Raw genomic sequence first — 16,416 nt, 5'->3', positions numbered from 1 at the left:
TCTTTAATGAGTATCCACCCTTCTTAAATCTCTCAACTCCATATTAAAGTCAAAATTACACTTCAGAATATTTAGGACAAACAGGCCACAAAAAGTAGGGTAAATATTTTTTTCCGTTTTCGGTTTTGAACCAAAATGTGAAAGTCAATTACCGTATTTTCACGACTATAAAGCGCACTTAAAAGTCTTACATTTTCTCCAAAATAGACAGGGCGCCCTATAATCCAGTGCGCCTTATATATGGAAAAAATAAAATGTGCCCTTCGTTGAGGGTGCGCCTCATAATGCGATGCGCCTTATAATGTGGTGCGCCTTATATATGGAAAATACGGTATTTAGCTTCTACAGTCAAGTTTGAAATAGAATGAGGCTGGAAAACAACAAAATCTGTACTGACACTGATAAATGCCAAAAAATATATATCGAATAAACAATAGTACTTCAACCAATAGTGGCCTCCACGCAAAATAAAAAAATCCAAAAAAAGTACTGTATTTTCACGACAATAAGGCACACTTAAGTCTTAGATTTTTCTCCAAAATAGACAGGGCGCCTTATAACCCAGTGCGCCTTATATATGGAAAAAAATAAAATGTGCCATTCATTGAGGGTGCGCCTTATAATCCAGTGCGCCTTATATATGGGAAAATGTCATTAATTGAGGGTGCGCCTTATAATGCAGTGCGCCTTATAGTCGTGAAAATACGGTACATTACAATTTGAATCATAGTATGTTATAACATACTGAATCACTGAACATCACTGAACAAAATAATGTAATATACAATATGGCGGCCCGGCGGCTGAGTGGTTAGTGCGTCGGCTTCACAGTTCTGTGTACAATTCCAACAAGGCCTTGTTCTTTCTTTTTCGATCACATAGCATGTTAGCCTTAGCGTCTGCGGTTAATAGATGGGGTCTTGCTCCACCTATTAGCCCTACGTATCTATGGTGGCGTGACGAATGAGCTGTCCTTCTACGTGCCACATAGCGGTTGCAAGGGTTCTGCCGTTGCAAGCAAAAATTAAGAGCGAGGTTATGAAGATTGGCCACCAGTGAGGTGTGTAATTGAATTCCCACGTTAGCCACATCGGATTCCATTTGCGCGGAGAAGTATGGCAGATCGCGAGGATGTCGGCCCCGTTATTGCCTCCTATTCATGCTGCCTGAGCACAAAAATGCTAAGCAGGTTGTCACTTGGCGCCATTATTGCATTTTGACTAAGTTAGCAGCTATGTTAGTACTTGGCGTAGTTGACCTTGCCATCTCAATTGTTTGTGGTCAAGGGATGTTGGTGATCATGCAATCATTTCGACTTCAAATTTTTACATTAGCATGATATCCTTTCTGGTTCAAAACGTCCACTCTTTGTCCACAACCCTGATTTTAAAACCCTCGTTTGCAAGATGTTAGAAGTACCTTATTTCCACGACTATAAGGTGCACGGCATTATAAGGCGCACCCTCAATGAATGACATTTTTTCCATATATAAGGCACACTACCTTATAAGGCGCACTGTATTATAAGGCGCACTGTATTATAAGGCGCACTGTATTATAAGGCGCACTGTATTATAAGGCGCACTGTCTATTTTGGAGAAAATTTAAGACTTTTAAGTGCGCCTTATAGTCGTGAAAATACGGTAATTGCTAGACTTCCAGGTATGAAGCACTCATTACACAGTCACCTCTAGAGCCAGCCATTGTTGAGGTTTTGGATTTTTTGTGTATAAAATCTTGCAGTGGGGGAGGAGCTATATGATGGAAGATGTTGTAAACTAAGATGGCATCTGCATATTTAACAGTATTGTTTCAGTTCAGGCGTTTGTGTTTTTTAATATCCGACAATGGTGGTTTTTGGTTTTCTGTTTTTTCCATATATAAGGCGCACTGAATTATAAGGGGCACTGTCTATTTTGGAGAAAATTTAAGACTTTTAAGTGCGCTTTATAGACTTGAAAATACGGTAATCTATGTAAAAAATGTGAATAGGAAGTGTCCATAACAAGTTTGGGGTCAGAGCGTTCCCAATGGGGGTAGCCATTGGGAATGGTTTGTTTCTGCAATACGTTGCACACATATGTGCTCTAACCTCCAAGAGTCAGTCGGGCTTAGCCAATTAAAAACTGCGTAAGCTTATAATTAATGCAGCAAATGGCCTCCTAGATGGAACTTACCCAAATCTGCTCTGCCAGTAATCAACTTTTTACAGGAAAAAAACTTTAACTTGACTTGCTTTCCTAATTGGCATTTTCACTACAGTGGATAGTTGTTGACAGGTTAGACATTTTTTAAAGTCCCACTCTCATTTTACACACCAATTAAATGATACAGTCTTGTCTAAGAATATTCCAAAATAAATTATCAAGACAGATGCATAACTTGAAATAATTTATTTAACGGATTGTCTCTGCATAGTTGAGAGGCTGCGATTGTGGCAGAGTTCATATGACTTGATGGAAAGCGAGTATAAGTAGACAAGTAGACTCGTTGTGTTCATCGTGTGATGAGTTGGAATACGAACTTGAAAGGGGATTATAGGAAGAATTAAGTCCATAAGAACGGGAGCTTTTACCATACAAGACGGTTCCTTTTTATTGCTATTCACTACCGGTTGCCTGGCAATTCTTTTTGAGCACAGCAAGGATGAATGAAAGGGTTTAAAGTTCACAGAGGGAGAGGCAAAATAGCACGGACTGTAGTTTACTTATGCCAATTAGAAACACCACTAACATTTTCAGTCTCATGTGTATTAGACAGCATACTATATATTGATAAATGGAGTCTGTGTAACAAGAAAGCCTGGTATCTCATTAGCTAGGAGTACAAACATATTAGAATTTGACAAAGTAAATGTTAGCTCAATAAGTAGTGAGTTTGTTTTTTGCTATGGATTTGCTAACAAGGTCTTCCTGGTATTAATTGCTACTTAATGCGGCTCATTCTAAAGCTGTAGCGTGAGATCGATGAACAAAAATCGATCTGACTAATATGTGCATTTTTTAAATTCTTAACAAGGCTTTGAGTCTTTATTTTTGCTTAAAACTGAAAGCTAGGTATGAAGTCCAAACTTTTTTTTTCGTTGCAAACACAACTTTTCAAGCGAAAACTTTAATCGGGGCTTGTAGAGCTGATAGTGATCATTCAGGTAAGAATGGATTTTGACTTCTTTTGTCATCATGTCAGTGTCAGTGAGTGAGTTAACCTAAAACCCTAGCCATGGCTTGCAACCCCAATTTTTGATTGAAACATTACGCTTGGCTTGAAACTCTAATCTGATACGGTCTTGAAACCATAATTCAAAATCTACTTTAAACCTTGACCTTGTCTTGAAACCATGAAGGAGGCTTGAAATTTTCACTCTTGAAGGCCTTGAAACAGAACGCTTGACCTGGAATATTTTGAAAACACTTTTAGTAAGACTTGTAAAAGTTTTTGAATGTAGCAACACCCCAATTAAACTTGATGCAAAGTACAATTTTGCCAGTAGCAATGAATATCCCATTTTATTTTTATCCATTTACGATTGTTTTTAGATTTTTTCAGACATTTTCTTTGGCTAGGGGACATTGGCCCATCCGGCTTTCAGTATGTGCGATGAGAAAAATACTTTGATGACATAAGCGAGTCGTAGCAGCAAATGGTCGTTCACCGTGAAGTCGCCATATGGTCGCCGCTTGGCCACCTGTGTAAAAAAAAAATCGATAGAAGTGCATTCTGTGGCTTTGGAAAAAATGGTGTGTTGTCACATTACGATCTCGTGCCGGTGTGACAAAACTTTAAAAGTTTTTCCAGCTTTATTTGGCTGCGCGGTTACCATGAAACATTTTATTTTTAGCGTCTTTTAGAAGTTGTTTTTTATTTTTTACACTCCGCCAAGGTGTTGGCAGCTCTCAACTGGCCATTCGCTTCATTTCTCGCCATCATGGAGCTAATTGGACCTCCAGAGAAATTAAACGGCGATCTGATAAAAGCAAAATGCAACTTTGGCTTTTTCAACTAACATTTTTTAAATTATTTTTCATATTTTTCGATTTTTTATTATTATTTTATTAAATTGGTATCATTTGGTGGCATTCTACCTTCTTTCCATGTTGATCTGACAAACTTTTTGGTTGTTGAGATTGTCGCAAAAATGCTCCAAATTTCCAACTATTTCTGGACAAAAATAAAACAGCGCCTAATTTCCAATTCAAATTCTTACTCTTTCTACTGGATATCATATCTAAAGACAACTTTTTTATACAATCAATCAATTATTGATTAAAACAAAAAAATATTACCTGTTGCACCGTCAAAATACTACCAATTAGTTAGTTAGAAAGTTAAGGTTAGTCATCTTTTAACTGTAAGAAATCAAAATACCTTATACTCTACCTCTTAGCTTAAACTGGTTAACATACTATATGAATAGCTGGAAGCCCAAAGCAAATGACATTGTGAAAATTCTTCAGTCAAAAGTCTAAATTAAGCTCAAAACATCTTTTTATCCATAGTAAATCTTTATTTTCTTATCAGTGAGTAACATATCAGAAGTAAAAAAAAGTAAGTTAAACCCATTCATGCTTGGATAGTGTTTTATTTTAGTATTTTTTAACATTTTTGGCCACTCATTTAACCCATTGTTTGCCATTGAAGAGGGTGTGGTCAAAATGTAATTCATTTTGATTGGAAATGGAGGAATGAACATTCCTTCATTCGCTCCTCCCATTCAAACAGTTTAGACATCTACTTTTGTTTGTTTGTTTAGTTTTTAAGTAGTCTGTCTTTAGCCTACACAACGTTGGAGTCTTTTACATATTCTTGTTTTAAATTGCACAGCTTTTGAGGGGATTTATGGCTCTCTTGTTTCAACCGGCATAATGCCTTACTTTTTATGGTAGTAATTTTAATTATGTGTGCATGTTAGTGGAGGAAATTCCCTTTTGAATAATTGAGTTGAAGCTCTGCCGTGTCTGCAGGATATGATGCATGTTTGTTTATTCTCACACACACACACACCACACACACACACACACACACACACACACACACACACACACACACACACACATTCATACCGTACATAGAATGCAGCATCTTTCCGCCTAATGGAAAAGTGTTTTCTGCTGCCGGTATGTCTTTGATGAAGTGCACATTTGTGTATATATTCTGCATCTTATCATGTTAATACTACACACTGCATTCTCAAGCTCTTTCAAAGCTAACTGCTGCATTTTTCATGGCAGATCCATTTTCATCTCCATTCTTACTGCGTTTACTGCATTATCTTTTTCTGTAAACAGTAAAAAAAAGCATTACTCTACACGTTTGGGCTGCAGAGTCATCGTCCACATGACGCATGTGTAATAATAATCAATAATGGTGTTGGCATGACTGTTATTTATTCACTTATGTTCCAGATACAATGTCACTGCATCTTTATCATGACTTTATATTGCCAGATTGCTGTCTTGTGTAAAAATGGACTCCAAATAGATTTGAGTGAAAGTCCGTCACGCCTCGTGTTTTTAAATTTGTCAGACCACACTGCGCAAAGCTGGGAATAACATCGCTTTGTCTTTTGAATCGTGGCCAGAACAAAAAGTGTCCTTTTAGTCCAACGCTGGTTTATGGGGACTTCAGTGGGCCTGCAATTGAGACGCAGCCCAAACAATATTCAACTCCTTGGACATTTCTTGTGGATGTAATTTACAAATACGTGAATCAATGTTGAGTTCGATACAGGAATGCGTCATTTAAAATAGTTTGATCCCTTTTTAGGCACAGTCATGGCGGTCAGGTAGTGGGACGGGTCTCTAAATTCTATTCTCACCATGAAGAGAGATCTTTTATAGTTAGTACATGGTGGTTGGCTGAAAGATGTGATCAAGGTTTATAATTATCCCTTGGTGTTTTTCCTGCATCGCAGTGACTCGGTTATTGAAGGATGATTAATTCACAATGTTTGTGATCCCACGCAAAGGTCTGTTTGCAGGACCGTATAAAAACATACTTATTGTGGTTCGAAATAGGAAAGAATTGAATCCGTTCTTGTTCTCTTGTGAAGTCCGGTCGTGCTTGGCCATATTGAGACTGTTGACATGCCATCATTTGATAAGGGATGATGGCAAGATCTCTTTTGATTGGAAGGGAGTATTGAAAGTATTGGCGCAGGTGTTCAGTGGTCTTCTGGAGTCGTTGTCAAAAAAAAAATCTCCAGAAAAGTATCGTAAGGGATGATGGCAAGATCTCTTTTGATTGGAAGGGAGTGAAAGTATTGGCGCAGGTGTTCAGTGGTCTTCTGGAGTCGTTGTCAAAAAAAAAATCTCCAGAAAAGTATCGTAAGGTCCAGTAAGACAACTTGCTTTCGCCGGTTTGTGTGGTTTTCAATGTTTTGGCTCAGTTCTAGAGATGCATGATGGGAGTCTTGGGTCCCATCACCTCTGTCAGGAGACCTGCCAGACATGACCAATCGATAGGTCATTAAAAACAAATTCAAAATGTGCCTGTTACCCATAAAAATGAAGATGAATGGAATCTATTGTAGTCTTTTGAGGGATCTCCTGTTCATCATATAGCTCTGATTTGTGTAGACAGTTTAAAATGAAAGATAGTAATTAATAAATACACCCAACTTTTTATTAAGATGAGGGTCAAAATAAAGGCATGATTTGTTTTTATGGCTTTTTTTTTCTTTGCTACTTTGCTAGCAACTTTATGCTCATCAATTTTATCTTTTATGAAGACAAAATGAACGATCATATTTCCCTGACGGACACCAACCATGATGTATACTTTATATTCAGATTTTAAAGTGCGTGAGTGCATCAGTGCACTGCTCATCTTTTTTTTAAATTGATTTTTTAGCATAGTTATTTTATTGAGTTTTTATTTATTCTTTTGCTTTAACAAGTGCATGTTTATGAAACACTACCTAAACTAGTTCTACAGCTTTACCATAATTCTTATTTGTATTAATAGATAAATGTTCTGTGTATTTGTAACTGTATACTTTAATTTTAGCCATTTGATAAAAGTTAAATTTGTACGATGAGTATTCACCGTCAATTTTGGGGGAAACTTAAGGGGTTTGAAGATTCCTTATAGTCTGAAAATATCATAGAAAGTCAAGGTAAATAAAGAATAGAAATTGCATTCATGCACTGGACTTGGTGATTTTATGACTTTAAATAATAATAACATGATGATAAAATCAACAAGCAAACCTATAACAGAGCCCAGTGGACTTTATTGTAAATTATACTTTTATTTCATAAAGGTGAAATAAAATAAATTGCTTAATACAAATCAACATATTGCAAAACTCTGCCAAACCTAGGACAGACACCTTTACGACTCTGTGTCACTTAGTGAATAAATATGGACTTTGATGGCTTTCATTTGGGAAACTAAAGTTGAAGTGGTTTTACCGTGGTGGTCTTGACTCGTCCCCCCGGTTGCGTGCAAGTCCATCCTGACTGGTTGACAAGCAGGTCACATCCCTCGTCATCCAAACACGGACTCATCTCACACCATTGACGATTCAGTATGATGTCCGCTGAGGGGGCAGAAAGGGAGACCAATCATTGACATTATTATTTCTGCTGAGGATTACTATGACCAAAATCTAAATGTACGCAAGATGGGTAGTTTTTCCTGTGTCTAAATGCTCATTTTGTGGTAGTCACAGCAAAAATGCCATTTAAATAAAACTAGAATACAAATTTGGGAACAAAAGAGGCTTTAAAAGCGGACATTTGCACCAAAATATCGATGAAAAGTGACAAAAATATTGAAAGAAAGAGAATAGGAGAAAAAAATAATCTATAGATATTACTATTTCGAAGCTGAGCCTCTTTGCTTGTGTAAAATAAAAGTATTAAAACACTAGTAGATGTTCATGGCCAATTTTCCAGAGATGAGTGCACCTACAAAAGTAAAAATGCTTTCTTAATATATTTGTGTTGCTGTACTTTAGCCGAGTAAATCTCTAGTGACATAAATACCAAAGTAGCTTTGTGGAAAAGGTCATATATGTTTGTATTTACCACCATTTCTCATCCTGCCCTTCACATGACCAACAAGAATATTCCGCCATGTCACGTGACATATACATAGCTCTTGAAAATCATCTCATGGGTGACACTAATGGCTTTCATACACTGCCGCTTGGGCCCAAACATTTCAATGTCCCGATCTGTACAAGCTAGCCAACTTGACAAACTCATAAATCTCCAAGTTTTATTTTGTGTGGGTACACGGGGGTGCTAGTGTCTCACCGCGAACACAGGCTGGGCGTCCTCGGGTGGTGCCGGCCGTCTGGCCCTCGACGCAGGCACAACGAGCCGTCTGGCGGGCGACGTTTCGTCTGGGCCGGCTGCCGTAATGCTCCAGTGTGACGATTTCGCAGTTACCCGTCCACAGGTGACCTCGACACGTATATACAAAATACCAATTATAATTTTGGACTATTTCTCATGTTGGCAAAAAAACTGGACTGAAATTCTAGCTTATTTGGTACAATTTGCATTCACAGACATAGCAAAATTACTCTAAAAGTGATCTGTTTTTACATTTTGACCATCCATTAACATTTTTTATCTGTGAACATTGATTTTAAACACTGCCAATATAGAATGTTAATAGTGGTTTAAAACCCTAACGCGTATGTGAAAACAAAACCAAAGCATGATGACTTGAAAGTCCTTCAGATTGGGATTTTTTTTGGCATAAGACAAATTTAATACACACCCAATGATGGAAATATTTGGATTGCAATTCCATACAAAGACGCCATCTTCATAACAGTACAATTATGATTTGGTTGGTCCATAGGAAGCAAACTAACCCTATTGATGAGCCAGTATTTAATAAAAAAAACTTCAGAAAATGTAAAAAACAAAATAAATCTTCACAAATATCACCTTTAGTATGGTATCCTAGCAAAATAGGGATTATCTTGGTACAAATAACAATTAAAGTGCAACATTCCTGCCTGCGTATTTTTCAAGCAGAAAGACAAATTGTCCTTTGCTTATCTAATGTCAAAGCACTACTAAATTTGGCATTTATTTTAAGGTTGCAAACACTTTGACAGCTTCAGGTGAGCACAGTCTTGCTGTATATAAGAACATATAAGAACAACTGGTCATAGATGTTACGTGAGTGCTTGCAGTTTTTGAAAATAAATACAATGTTAATCCTTGATTAATGATTTCTAGCCCTAGATTAGTATACTTGTATATTCTGCAAAGTATTAAGAAGCCTTCAATCAACATGATTGGATCTCATGTCATTACAAACAGTTTATTTATTTATTTTTTTACACTTTAGCTGTAAAGTCTTTGTTTATAACACTTATTCTAGCACAAAGCCCTAACCATAGTATTTCAACTAAGAAGTAAAAGAAGTCTTTATTTGAAACTTGAAAAACCTTATGTGACATTAACTGTGGCCTTAAACCGTGAACTTCACTTGATACCTTATTTTACCTTCATATCTATTTTATGAAAGACCTGAACCCCAATCAGAAACTCTATCTTTAATAAAAAACTAAAGAAACTATCATTTGAAACCCTAACCTATGAACTTGAAACCTACTTTAATCCCCTGACCTTACTTATAACTCATTCAAATCCTTAATACGAGCCTAAAAGCATATTTCAAACCCCAAAACTCGTATTTAAAACAACCAGGCTGAATGTTTGAGGCGAACCTCACTGTGACGCTTTTGTTAGTCGAAATGTGATCTTTTTGGGGGTGTTTTATAATTCATTACAACGACAGCATCGTAAAGCACGAGGGTTGTCGTGCAATAATTCAGCTGGGGTGTCATTTTCTGACCTGCAGCGTTTCGCGGTCTCTAGCAGGAAACAAAGAGGATCGGTCGCAGGTGACAGCGTGTGGCTCGTTCATATTTCAGAGCGCTCATTAAATAGTAAGACGACGATGGCTACTGCTGGTGTTCTGCTTGTACACACACACACATGCGTGGCAGCCATTCATTCAAGGATACATTGAACATGTAGTTGCCATGCTGGCGTCAGGGTCAACAGTAAAGCGTTTTACAGCAGGTAATCGAGCAAAAGGGCTCGTACTTTCCCATGTGAGAGCTTTATGTCATGTTTGCAGTTGATTTGGGAAAAAAACTGCAGAATAATCGCTTTTTTAGTGTATTTTTTAAGTTGAGTTTTAACGCACAAGTCAAGTTTTATTGGTTGATGTACGAAGGCCAATGCGATTTTCGTACGAAAAAAGACTTGAGATTTGTTTATTATTTCTAATCTTAATTTTGCAGGAATTATAGCAGGATTACGCTTTTGTCTTCTCATTGTCAAATAATGTAATTTGACAAAACGCATTATTGTCATTATCAAATATTTAATGTCATGTTGTTATATTTCAGAGTGTAACTCAACACCTTGTATAAATGAAAATTCAGGCTCACACTCATACCTAAGGGCAATTTACCATGCATGTTTTTGGCATGTGTACCCAGAGTGAAACCACGCAAGCCAGGCTAGGACATGCAAACTCTACACAGTGAGAGTTTTCAATTTAATAAACAAGATTTTTGCGGACTGGGGTAAAGGTTCCCCTTTAACTTTTCAAATGTAAAATCTGTTCAAAAAGATAGATTCAGATAAAGATAAATGAGTTTTCTTTAGAAAATATATAAATCGTTTTTTGTGGGGAAGAATATTTTATTTTTTTCTTCATGCTGGAAAAGTGACAATTTTGCAAGTTCTGATCTTGTAAAAGGCAATTGATGGGCAAATCTGTATTAAATCTTGAAGTAACTACATTATGATTTAACTACATTTACGGACGTACTATCTTGTATGTAAGTTGTTGTTGACATTGTTTCCCTTCTAGTGCTCACTTGTTGCCAGGCAGAGTTCAAGAGTCTGATCAATACTTGAATGCACTTACTCATAAAGACCGCTGGAAACATGAAGTTGACCGTATGATCCAATGAAGTGCTTTTAGACACACATTGCACTTAACAACAGACACACTATGAATCTACTGTAATTGTCAATACTTTCTAACATTTGTGTCAAACTCCCTTTTTTTTCTGGGCCACAAAAATATTATTGCTATTACATGAAAGCGAACAATTGATTGACAACTACTTTTGAAAAAGGTCACGTCTAATAGTTCAAGTTGGCCCATTGGCCAAAGAGTTAGGACGTTGGCCTCACAGTTCTGGGGTCAAGCATTTGAGCTTAGATGGGCCTTCACCCTTTGCATGGTCTGCCCGGGCTTGCATGGGTTTTCTCTGGGTACTGGTAGGCCAGTTGAACACTCAGTTAGCTGGGATAGGCTCCAGTACCCCCAGTGTGTATTTGGTTGTGTGAGTTAGTAAACTGCAGGGACTAGAAAGTGAAGGTGAGAGAGAATGAATAACAATCTAAAGTGGATTTATTAAAATAACTTATTTTTTCCTACCATTAATAACCCAGTTTTCTAAAAAATGAAGAACTTAAAAATGCTAAAGCACATTTACTTGCGTGGTCGATTGAATCAAACTTGTACGTCCATGTGAAGAGTTTTTCCATAAAGTGAGGTGAAGAGTTGTTTTGTAAAGTGAGTCAAATTCAGAATTGTGCGGTACCTGTTGACTCCCTGCCGTGTGCGCGTGCATGTGCCCGTGAGCTCGCCGTACCTTGGCGGATGCCGTGGCCGTGGAGCGCGCAAAGGAGGAACCAGCAGACCCCCGCGGCACTCAGAGGTAACAGGAGCCGGTAGAGCTGCATGGAGGCCCGGGGTCGGAGGAGAAAGGACACCGGCGTCCGAAATCCACAGTGCGGCTTACCAACTGGACGCCAGGTCCGCTCCGTTGGAGGTATGTGTGACCGGCATGCCACACTCTAAGTCCACTTTTTTAAAAGTTAACCCTAACCCACGCACAAAAACGTGTCAACTTTTATTTTTCCTAGACATTTTCCCCCCAAATCCCAGAGGAACAAAAACCAGTCCGAAGTCCCGCCACGGGCATTTTTCCGGTGGACCCAAGACCGGTCAGCGCAGGATGAGCGAGTGGGTAGAGGTGAGTAAGACGCCTGAGCTTTTTGAGTGAGAAAATGGAGCAGCAGCAGCCTTTCTCTCATTCCCTCTCTCTCACTCTCTCTCTCTGTTTTTCTCCTTTTGGGTACCACAGTAGTGCGCATGCATGCACAGGAATGGGAGGGTGCAACTTGGCCAGAGGAAGAACGACTTCATACTGTACAAAGGAATTAGGTAACCAATTGTCTAAAAATAAGTAGAAATACATGATGTGTATGATATATATGTATATATATGTAAATGATATTCTGTTCGCTGATGGAAATATTTTTTTGCTATCTCAGTATTCCAAAAAGAGCTACGCAGTTTGATTTGTTAATTCAAGGGACAATACATATTATCAACATAAACATGTTCATGTTAATGAACATGTTTATGTAAATATGTAAGATTATAGCCAGAGGCTATTTTCCATATTTAGTCCTTTGTGCAGGTTGAAGACTATACAGGACAAAACACCAGAAAACAGCATAGAAATGATGAGATATACACAAGTAGCACAGGTCTATTATAATATATTGTTATACTCGTTTGTTTCAAGAATTTGGTGTTCAAAAGATGTTTTTTTTTTTCAAACTTGAGTCTTGAAAAAGAAAGGGGTCGTCTTATATTCGGGCCAATACAGTATTTTTTTAAATAATACATTTAGGGCTAGAACTTTAAATTGGCCCTTTCATGCACACATATGCTTAACCCCTCTTTATTATTACTGACATATTGGACACGAGTCTCAAACTTGCAGTGCATTGGCCAATTGTGGCATCAGGAACATTTTATGGGACCCCCATTTGACATCCAATTGTAGTGGAACGGTGGAAATTGGTTAACCGGTCTCCCTCACAGTTCTGAGGGTTAAAGGACTTTTTATATTACTTTTGTAATCTCTGTTTTTGTTGTGACACTTTCTCCATTCTGCTCTAATTACTCATGGCTTCACATAAAGGAATCAATTATTTAAACTTTCCATAGGATACTTTTAGCCTGTTCCTTATGTGCAGTCTCCTAACTGGCATGTTAGGGAACGCCCACGTCAGTGTGCATTAGGGTGAAGTGAAGCTGAATGGTGACACTTGATATGCAAGTGTTCTTCAAAATTCAGAGAGATATTGCTATATAACAATTACGGAAAGGTCCATTCAGCCATAGAGCAATTGGTCACTTTAGACTAGTAAATGTTGTAACCACTGCAGTTTTTCCTGATGTATACTGCTTATGTGTTTATCAGGTGGTTTTCCACCTTTCACATTAAGTCATTGTTTGGATATAGATGTCTAGCCTAGCCCCTGCCAGTTCAAATCACCATTCACTGCCAGCCCCTCCCAGTTCAAATGGGATAAATGTCTACTGCCATCAATGTCAGTGAAACATGATTATTCACTGCCAAGGAATTAGTTATTGTGTCCATCCTTTCACAGAATGCAAACATGTCTTATCAAGATCATGATAATGACTGACAGCTGATCACAGTGATTGACAGTCAAAGTGGGTTGTCATTCACTTCGATGATTGACTTTTCACCTTGACTTGTTGTTGTGATGTTCTGTTTTGCTATCACTCCAGTCTGGACTAGACCAGTCGGGCGAAATGAAACTGTCCGTCAGGAGTAGAAGTGGGTGACTTCTGAAATGAAAACCTGAAAAAAACTGTGGTCATCAAACATTGCAGACCAATGTGACAATCCGCCACAGTTTTCACTTTGCAAAAACCACAAAATCCACCCGGATTGAAATACTACTATCCATTCCCTTACACAGAAATAATACAAATTTATTTTTTGTGAGATCAAGTATGTTCAACTGCTAAAATAATGAGCAAAATCCTATTTTTGGAACACTGACGTCATTATTTTAACAGTTATTGAATGAAGTTCTTAGAAAATTTGCTTCCTTAGTTAGCTTCTATGCTAATAAATTATCTCAACGCAAAGACTCGAAGAAGCCCCATGGGTTTTTTTTTTAAAATGTCATCAACAATGACCCAGAAGGTGGCATCTTTGTGACATTTGAACACTCTGCCATGCTTTTGTCACAATGAGGTCATTTCCCAGCATCTCCCGGGACTGGTGAGACCGTGGGATAAAGAACTGACATTTCCAGGAGGAAGACTATAGATCCGTGAAAGAAAATTGGATTTTTCTTGCCAAGTTCACTCTCATATCAGTTGTAACCAAGTTTTTTTTGATGATGGCGCCCAAAGGAACTTCCTGTTATCCCTCCTGAATATTCAACTCAGTCAATATTTCATAGTGTGTGGTAGCCCCCCCATGGAGGAGGGAGGAGTAAGCGTCCATTGACGCATCTTGGAGGCAGTTGTTGCATCACTCTGTTTATTTTCTCTACGTCACCTGGCACACTGAGGTGCAAAACATGATGGGGGGGCACTTGCTCACCTGTCGGCCCTGATGCCCTTAATTGCTGATGCGTCAATAGCATCGTTTTGAGTATATTGAACTGAATTGAATGCTATTATTGTCATTAGTATACAAGTATAATGAGATTTATAGCCTCACCACGAAATATACAATAACAACAAAAACAAACAGGCAAACAAATGATCAATAAATAATAACAATAACTAATAAATAAATTCAGTCATTCATTTTCTGAACCGCTTAATCCTCACTTGGGTGTGTTGTGTGGAGTTTGCATGTTCTCCACGGGCCTGTGTGGGTTTTCTCCAGGCACTCTGGTTCCAAAGATATGCATGGTAGGCTAATTGGACAATCTAAATTGCCCATAAGAATGAGTGTGAGCTTGAATGGTTGTTTATCTCCTTGTGCCCTGTGATTGGCTGGCTTAAGTAATAAATAAGTAGTCAACAAGTATAGTAAACAACATAAGTAGAGAAGTGGACAAATAGCAACAACACATAGATAAATAATCAATAAATCAGCAGTAAATAAATAAATATGTAGTAGTCAACATAAAGTACGTTCAGACTGAGTTTTTCTGCATTACATTTTCTATTATTTGTGTTCCCACCAGGGGGTTTAGACTGTTAACGTCACTGAAGATGAAGTGAAGAAAAGTAAAGTAAGTCTGTTTCTAATGTATAAAACATTTGTTAGCATTTATTGTCCAGGAAAGCAGAAAGTCTTTTTTTGTAATCATAAGCAGCACGCACAACTGACCTTTTTAAGTCACACGATCACCTCAGGGGGTACATCACTGAATTGAATAGATTTAACTTTTTTGCATTGTATTGTATCGCATTGTATTATACTATAGAAAAGGGTAGATTTAAAGGAAGAGAGTATTTTCATAGAAATATGCTGCTACATTGTCAGAACAAAATATTCGATGGGCCTTGAAAGATGATGGTCAAAATGGCTGGCAATAAGGGGTTCAATAGAAACCCAAATGTTTTATTCTGTGTCTTCTAACGAGTTAGAAAATGGAAACCTGTAAATCATACAATAAAAATGTAACAACAAAACAAATCTTAATCTATTTTAGTATGACCTGATTTGATGAGGCAACACTGCAGAGAATGTTGGAAAGTTCCTCGGTCTGTATTTTAATGTTGTCTCTCCCTGGTCACCTTGATGGCAGGCAGCCTGGTGATTGGACACGTCAGACATGTTGTCAGGACGACATGTCACGGGCTCGTCACCAAATAGTCTCAGCTGTCAATCAAACCCAGCACATCTATTCAAATCTACCAGGAGTCCTACGAAATTACTGCAACTAAATCAGACGGCACAGAAATTTAAAATCAACAAGTTCTTCAAGATACAACCTGTTATTTGGCAGATTTTTGTTTGTTATTCTTTGACTTATTTGACAAAACTTTGAAAGTAAAAGTAATGGCTTTTGGTGTTAAAAAACCCAACTGACTGCAGTTGAATCAAATTCCTCATAACGTGCAGTAGGATATCATATGCTATTCAACCATTTTCTGTCATAGGGGGTGCTGGAGCCTATCCTAGGGACTGGAGTACCCAAAGAAAACCCACACAGGACCAGGGAGAACATGCAAACTCCACAGAAACCCCTGGGATTGAACCCTGGATCTCAGAACTGTGAGGCTTGCTGTCTAAATGTACTTGTTGTGTATTATTAAGACAAAAGTTTTACTGCTAATCGTGAGCCAGATTTGTTTATTCAAAACAGTTAACATTTGTTGCCATTTATTCACGACATGCTTCTATGCAGTAGTTATAAATGCATAAGAAAGAAATCACCACCTATAATTATATTTCTAGAATGTGCCATCCAATTGTTTTATCACCTGTAAAGTTCTTCAACCAGCAGGTGAACGAGGTACAGGTGGAGAAGTGATGCGATCATCAAGTGGGTGGAGTCTAATAGTTTTACTATTAACTCGCTGCTCATCTGACTCAGTTCCTAAAGAAATACTTAAAAA

The 16,416-nt window shown here is 37.9% G+C and overlaps 1 protein-coding gene across 2 annotated transcripts; it reads right to left on the bottom strand.

Annotated features, from left to right (window-relative positions):
- Positions 1 to 6,258: 6,258 nt before the first annotated feature.
- Positions 6,259 to 11,876, bottom strand: LOC144186758 (chemokine-like protein TAFA-5). Of its 2 annotated transcripts, none has more exons than XM_077710572.1 (4): positions 11,600 to 11,876; positions 8,262 to 8,411; positions 7,413 to 7,540; positions 6,259 to 6,437 (listed from the first exon to the last, which is right to left on the bottom strand). In XM_077710572.1, exons 1-4 carry the CDS (start codon positions 11,739 to 11,741, stop codon positions 6,429 to 6,431), a joined length of 429 nt encoding a protein of 142 aa, XP_077566698.1. In that variant the 5' UTR covers positions 11,742 to 11,876; the 3' UTR covers positions 6,259 to 6,428. The 2 variants fall into 2 exon arrangements, with proteins under 2 accessions (XP_077566698.1, XP_077566699.1); XM_077710573.1 differs by having other exon boundaries at positions 11,651 to 11,876.
- Positions 11,877 to 16,416: the final 4,540 nt, after the last annotated feature.

The sequence above is a fragment of the Stigmatopora nigra genome, chromosome 2 (genome assembly GCF_051989575.1).
Source record: "Stigmatopora nigra isolate UIUO_SnigA chromosome 2, RoL_Snig_1.1, whole genome shotgun sequence".
Taxonomy (NCBI): Eukaryota; Metazoa; Chordata; class Actinopteri; order Syngnathiformes; family Syngnathidae; genus Stigmatopora; species Stigmatopora nigra.
Note: the sequence above shows the minus strand (reverse complement) of the source record. Positions and strands in the feature narration are given on the sequence as shown.

Excerpts from the sequence above, each read along its gene's own strand:
- LOC144186758 (XM_077710572.1), bottom strand. The coding sequence starts at position 11,741 with ATGCAGCTCTACCGGCTCCTGTTACCTCTGAGTGCCGCGGGGGTCTGC. Across the intron at positions 8,412-11,599 it reads ACACGGCAGGGAGTCAACAG|GTCACCTGTGGACGGGTAAC; the intron begins GTACCGCACAAT and ends ATACGTGTCGAG. Across the intron at positions 7,541-8,261 it reads ACGCCCAGCCTGTGTTCGCG|CGGACATCATACTGAATCGT; the intron begins GTGAGACACTAG and ends CTGCCCCCTCAG.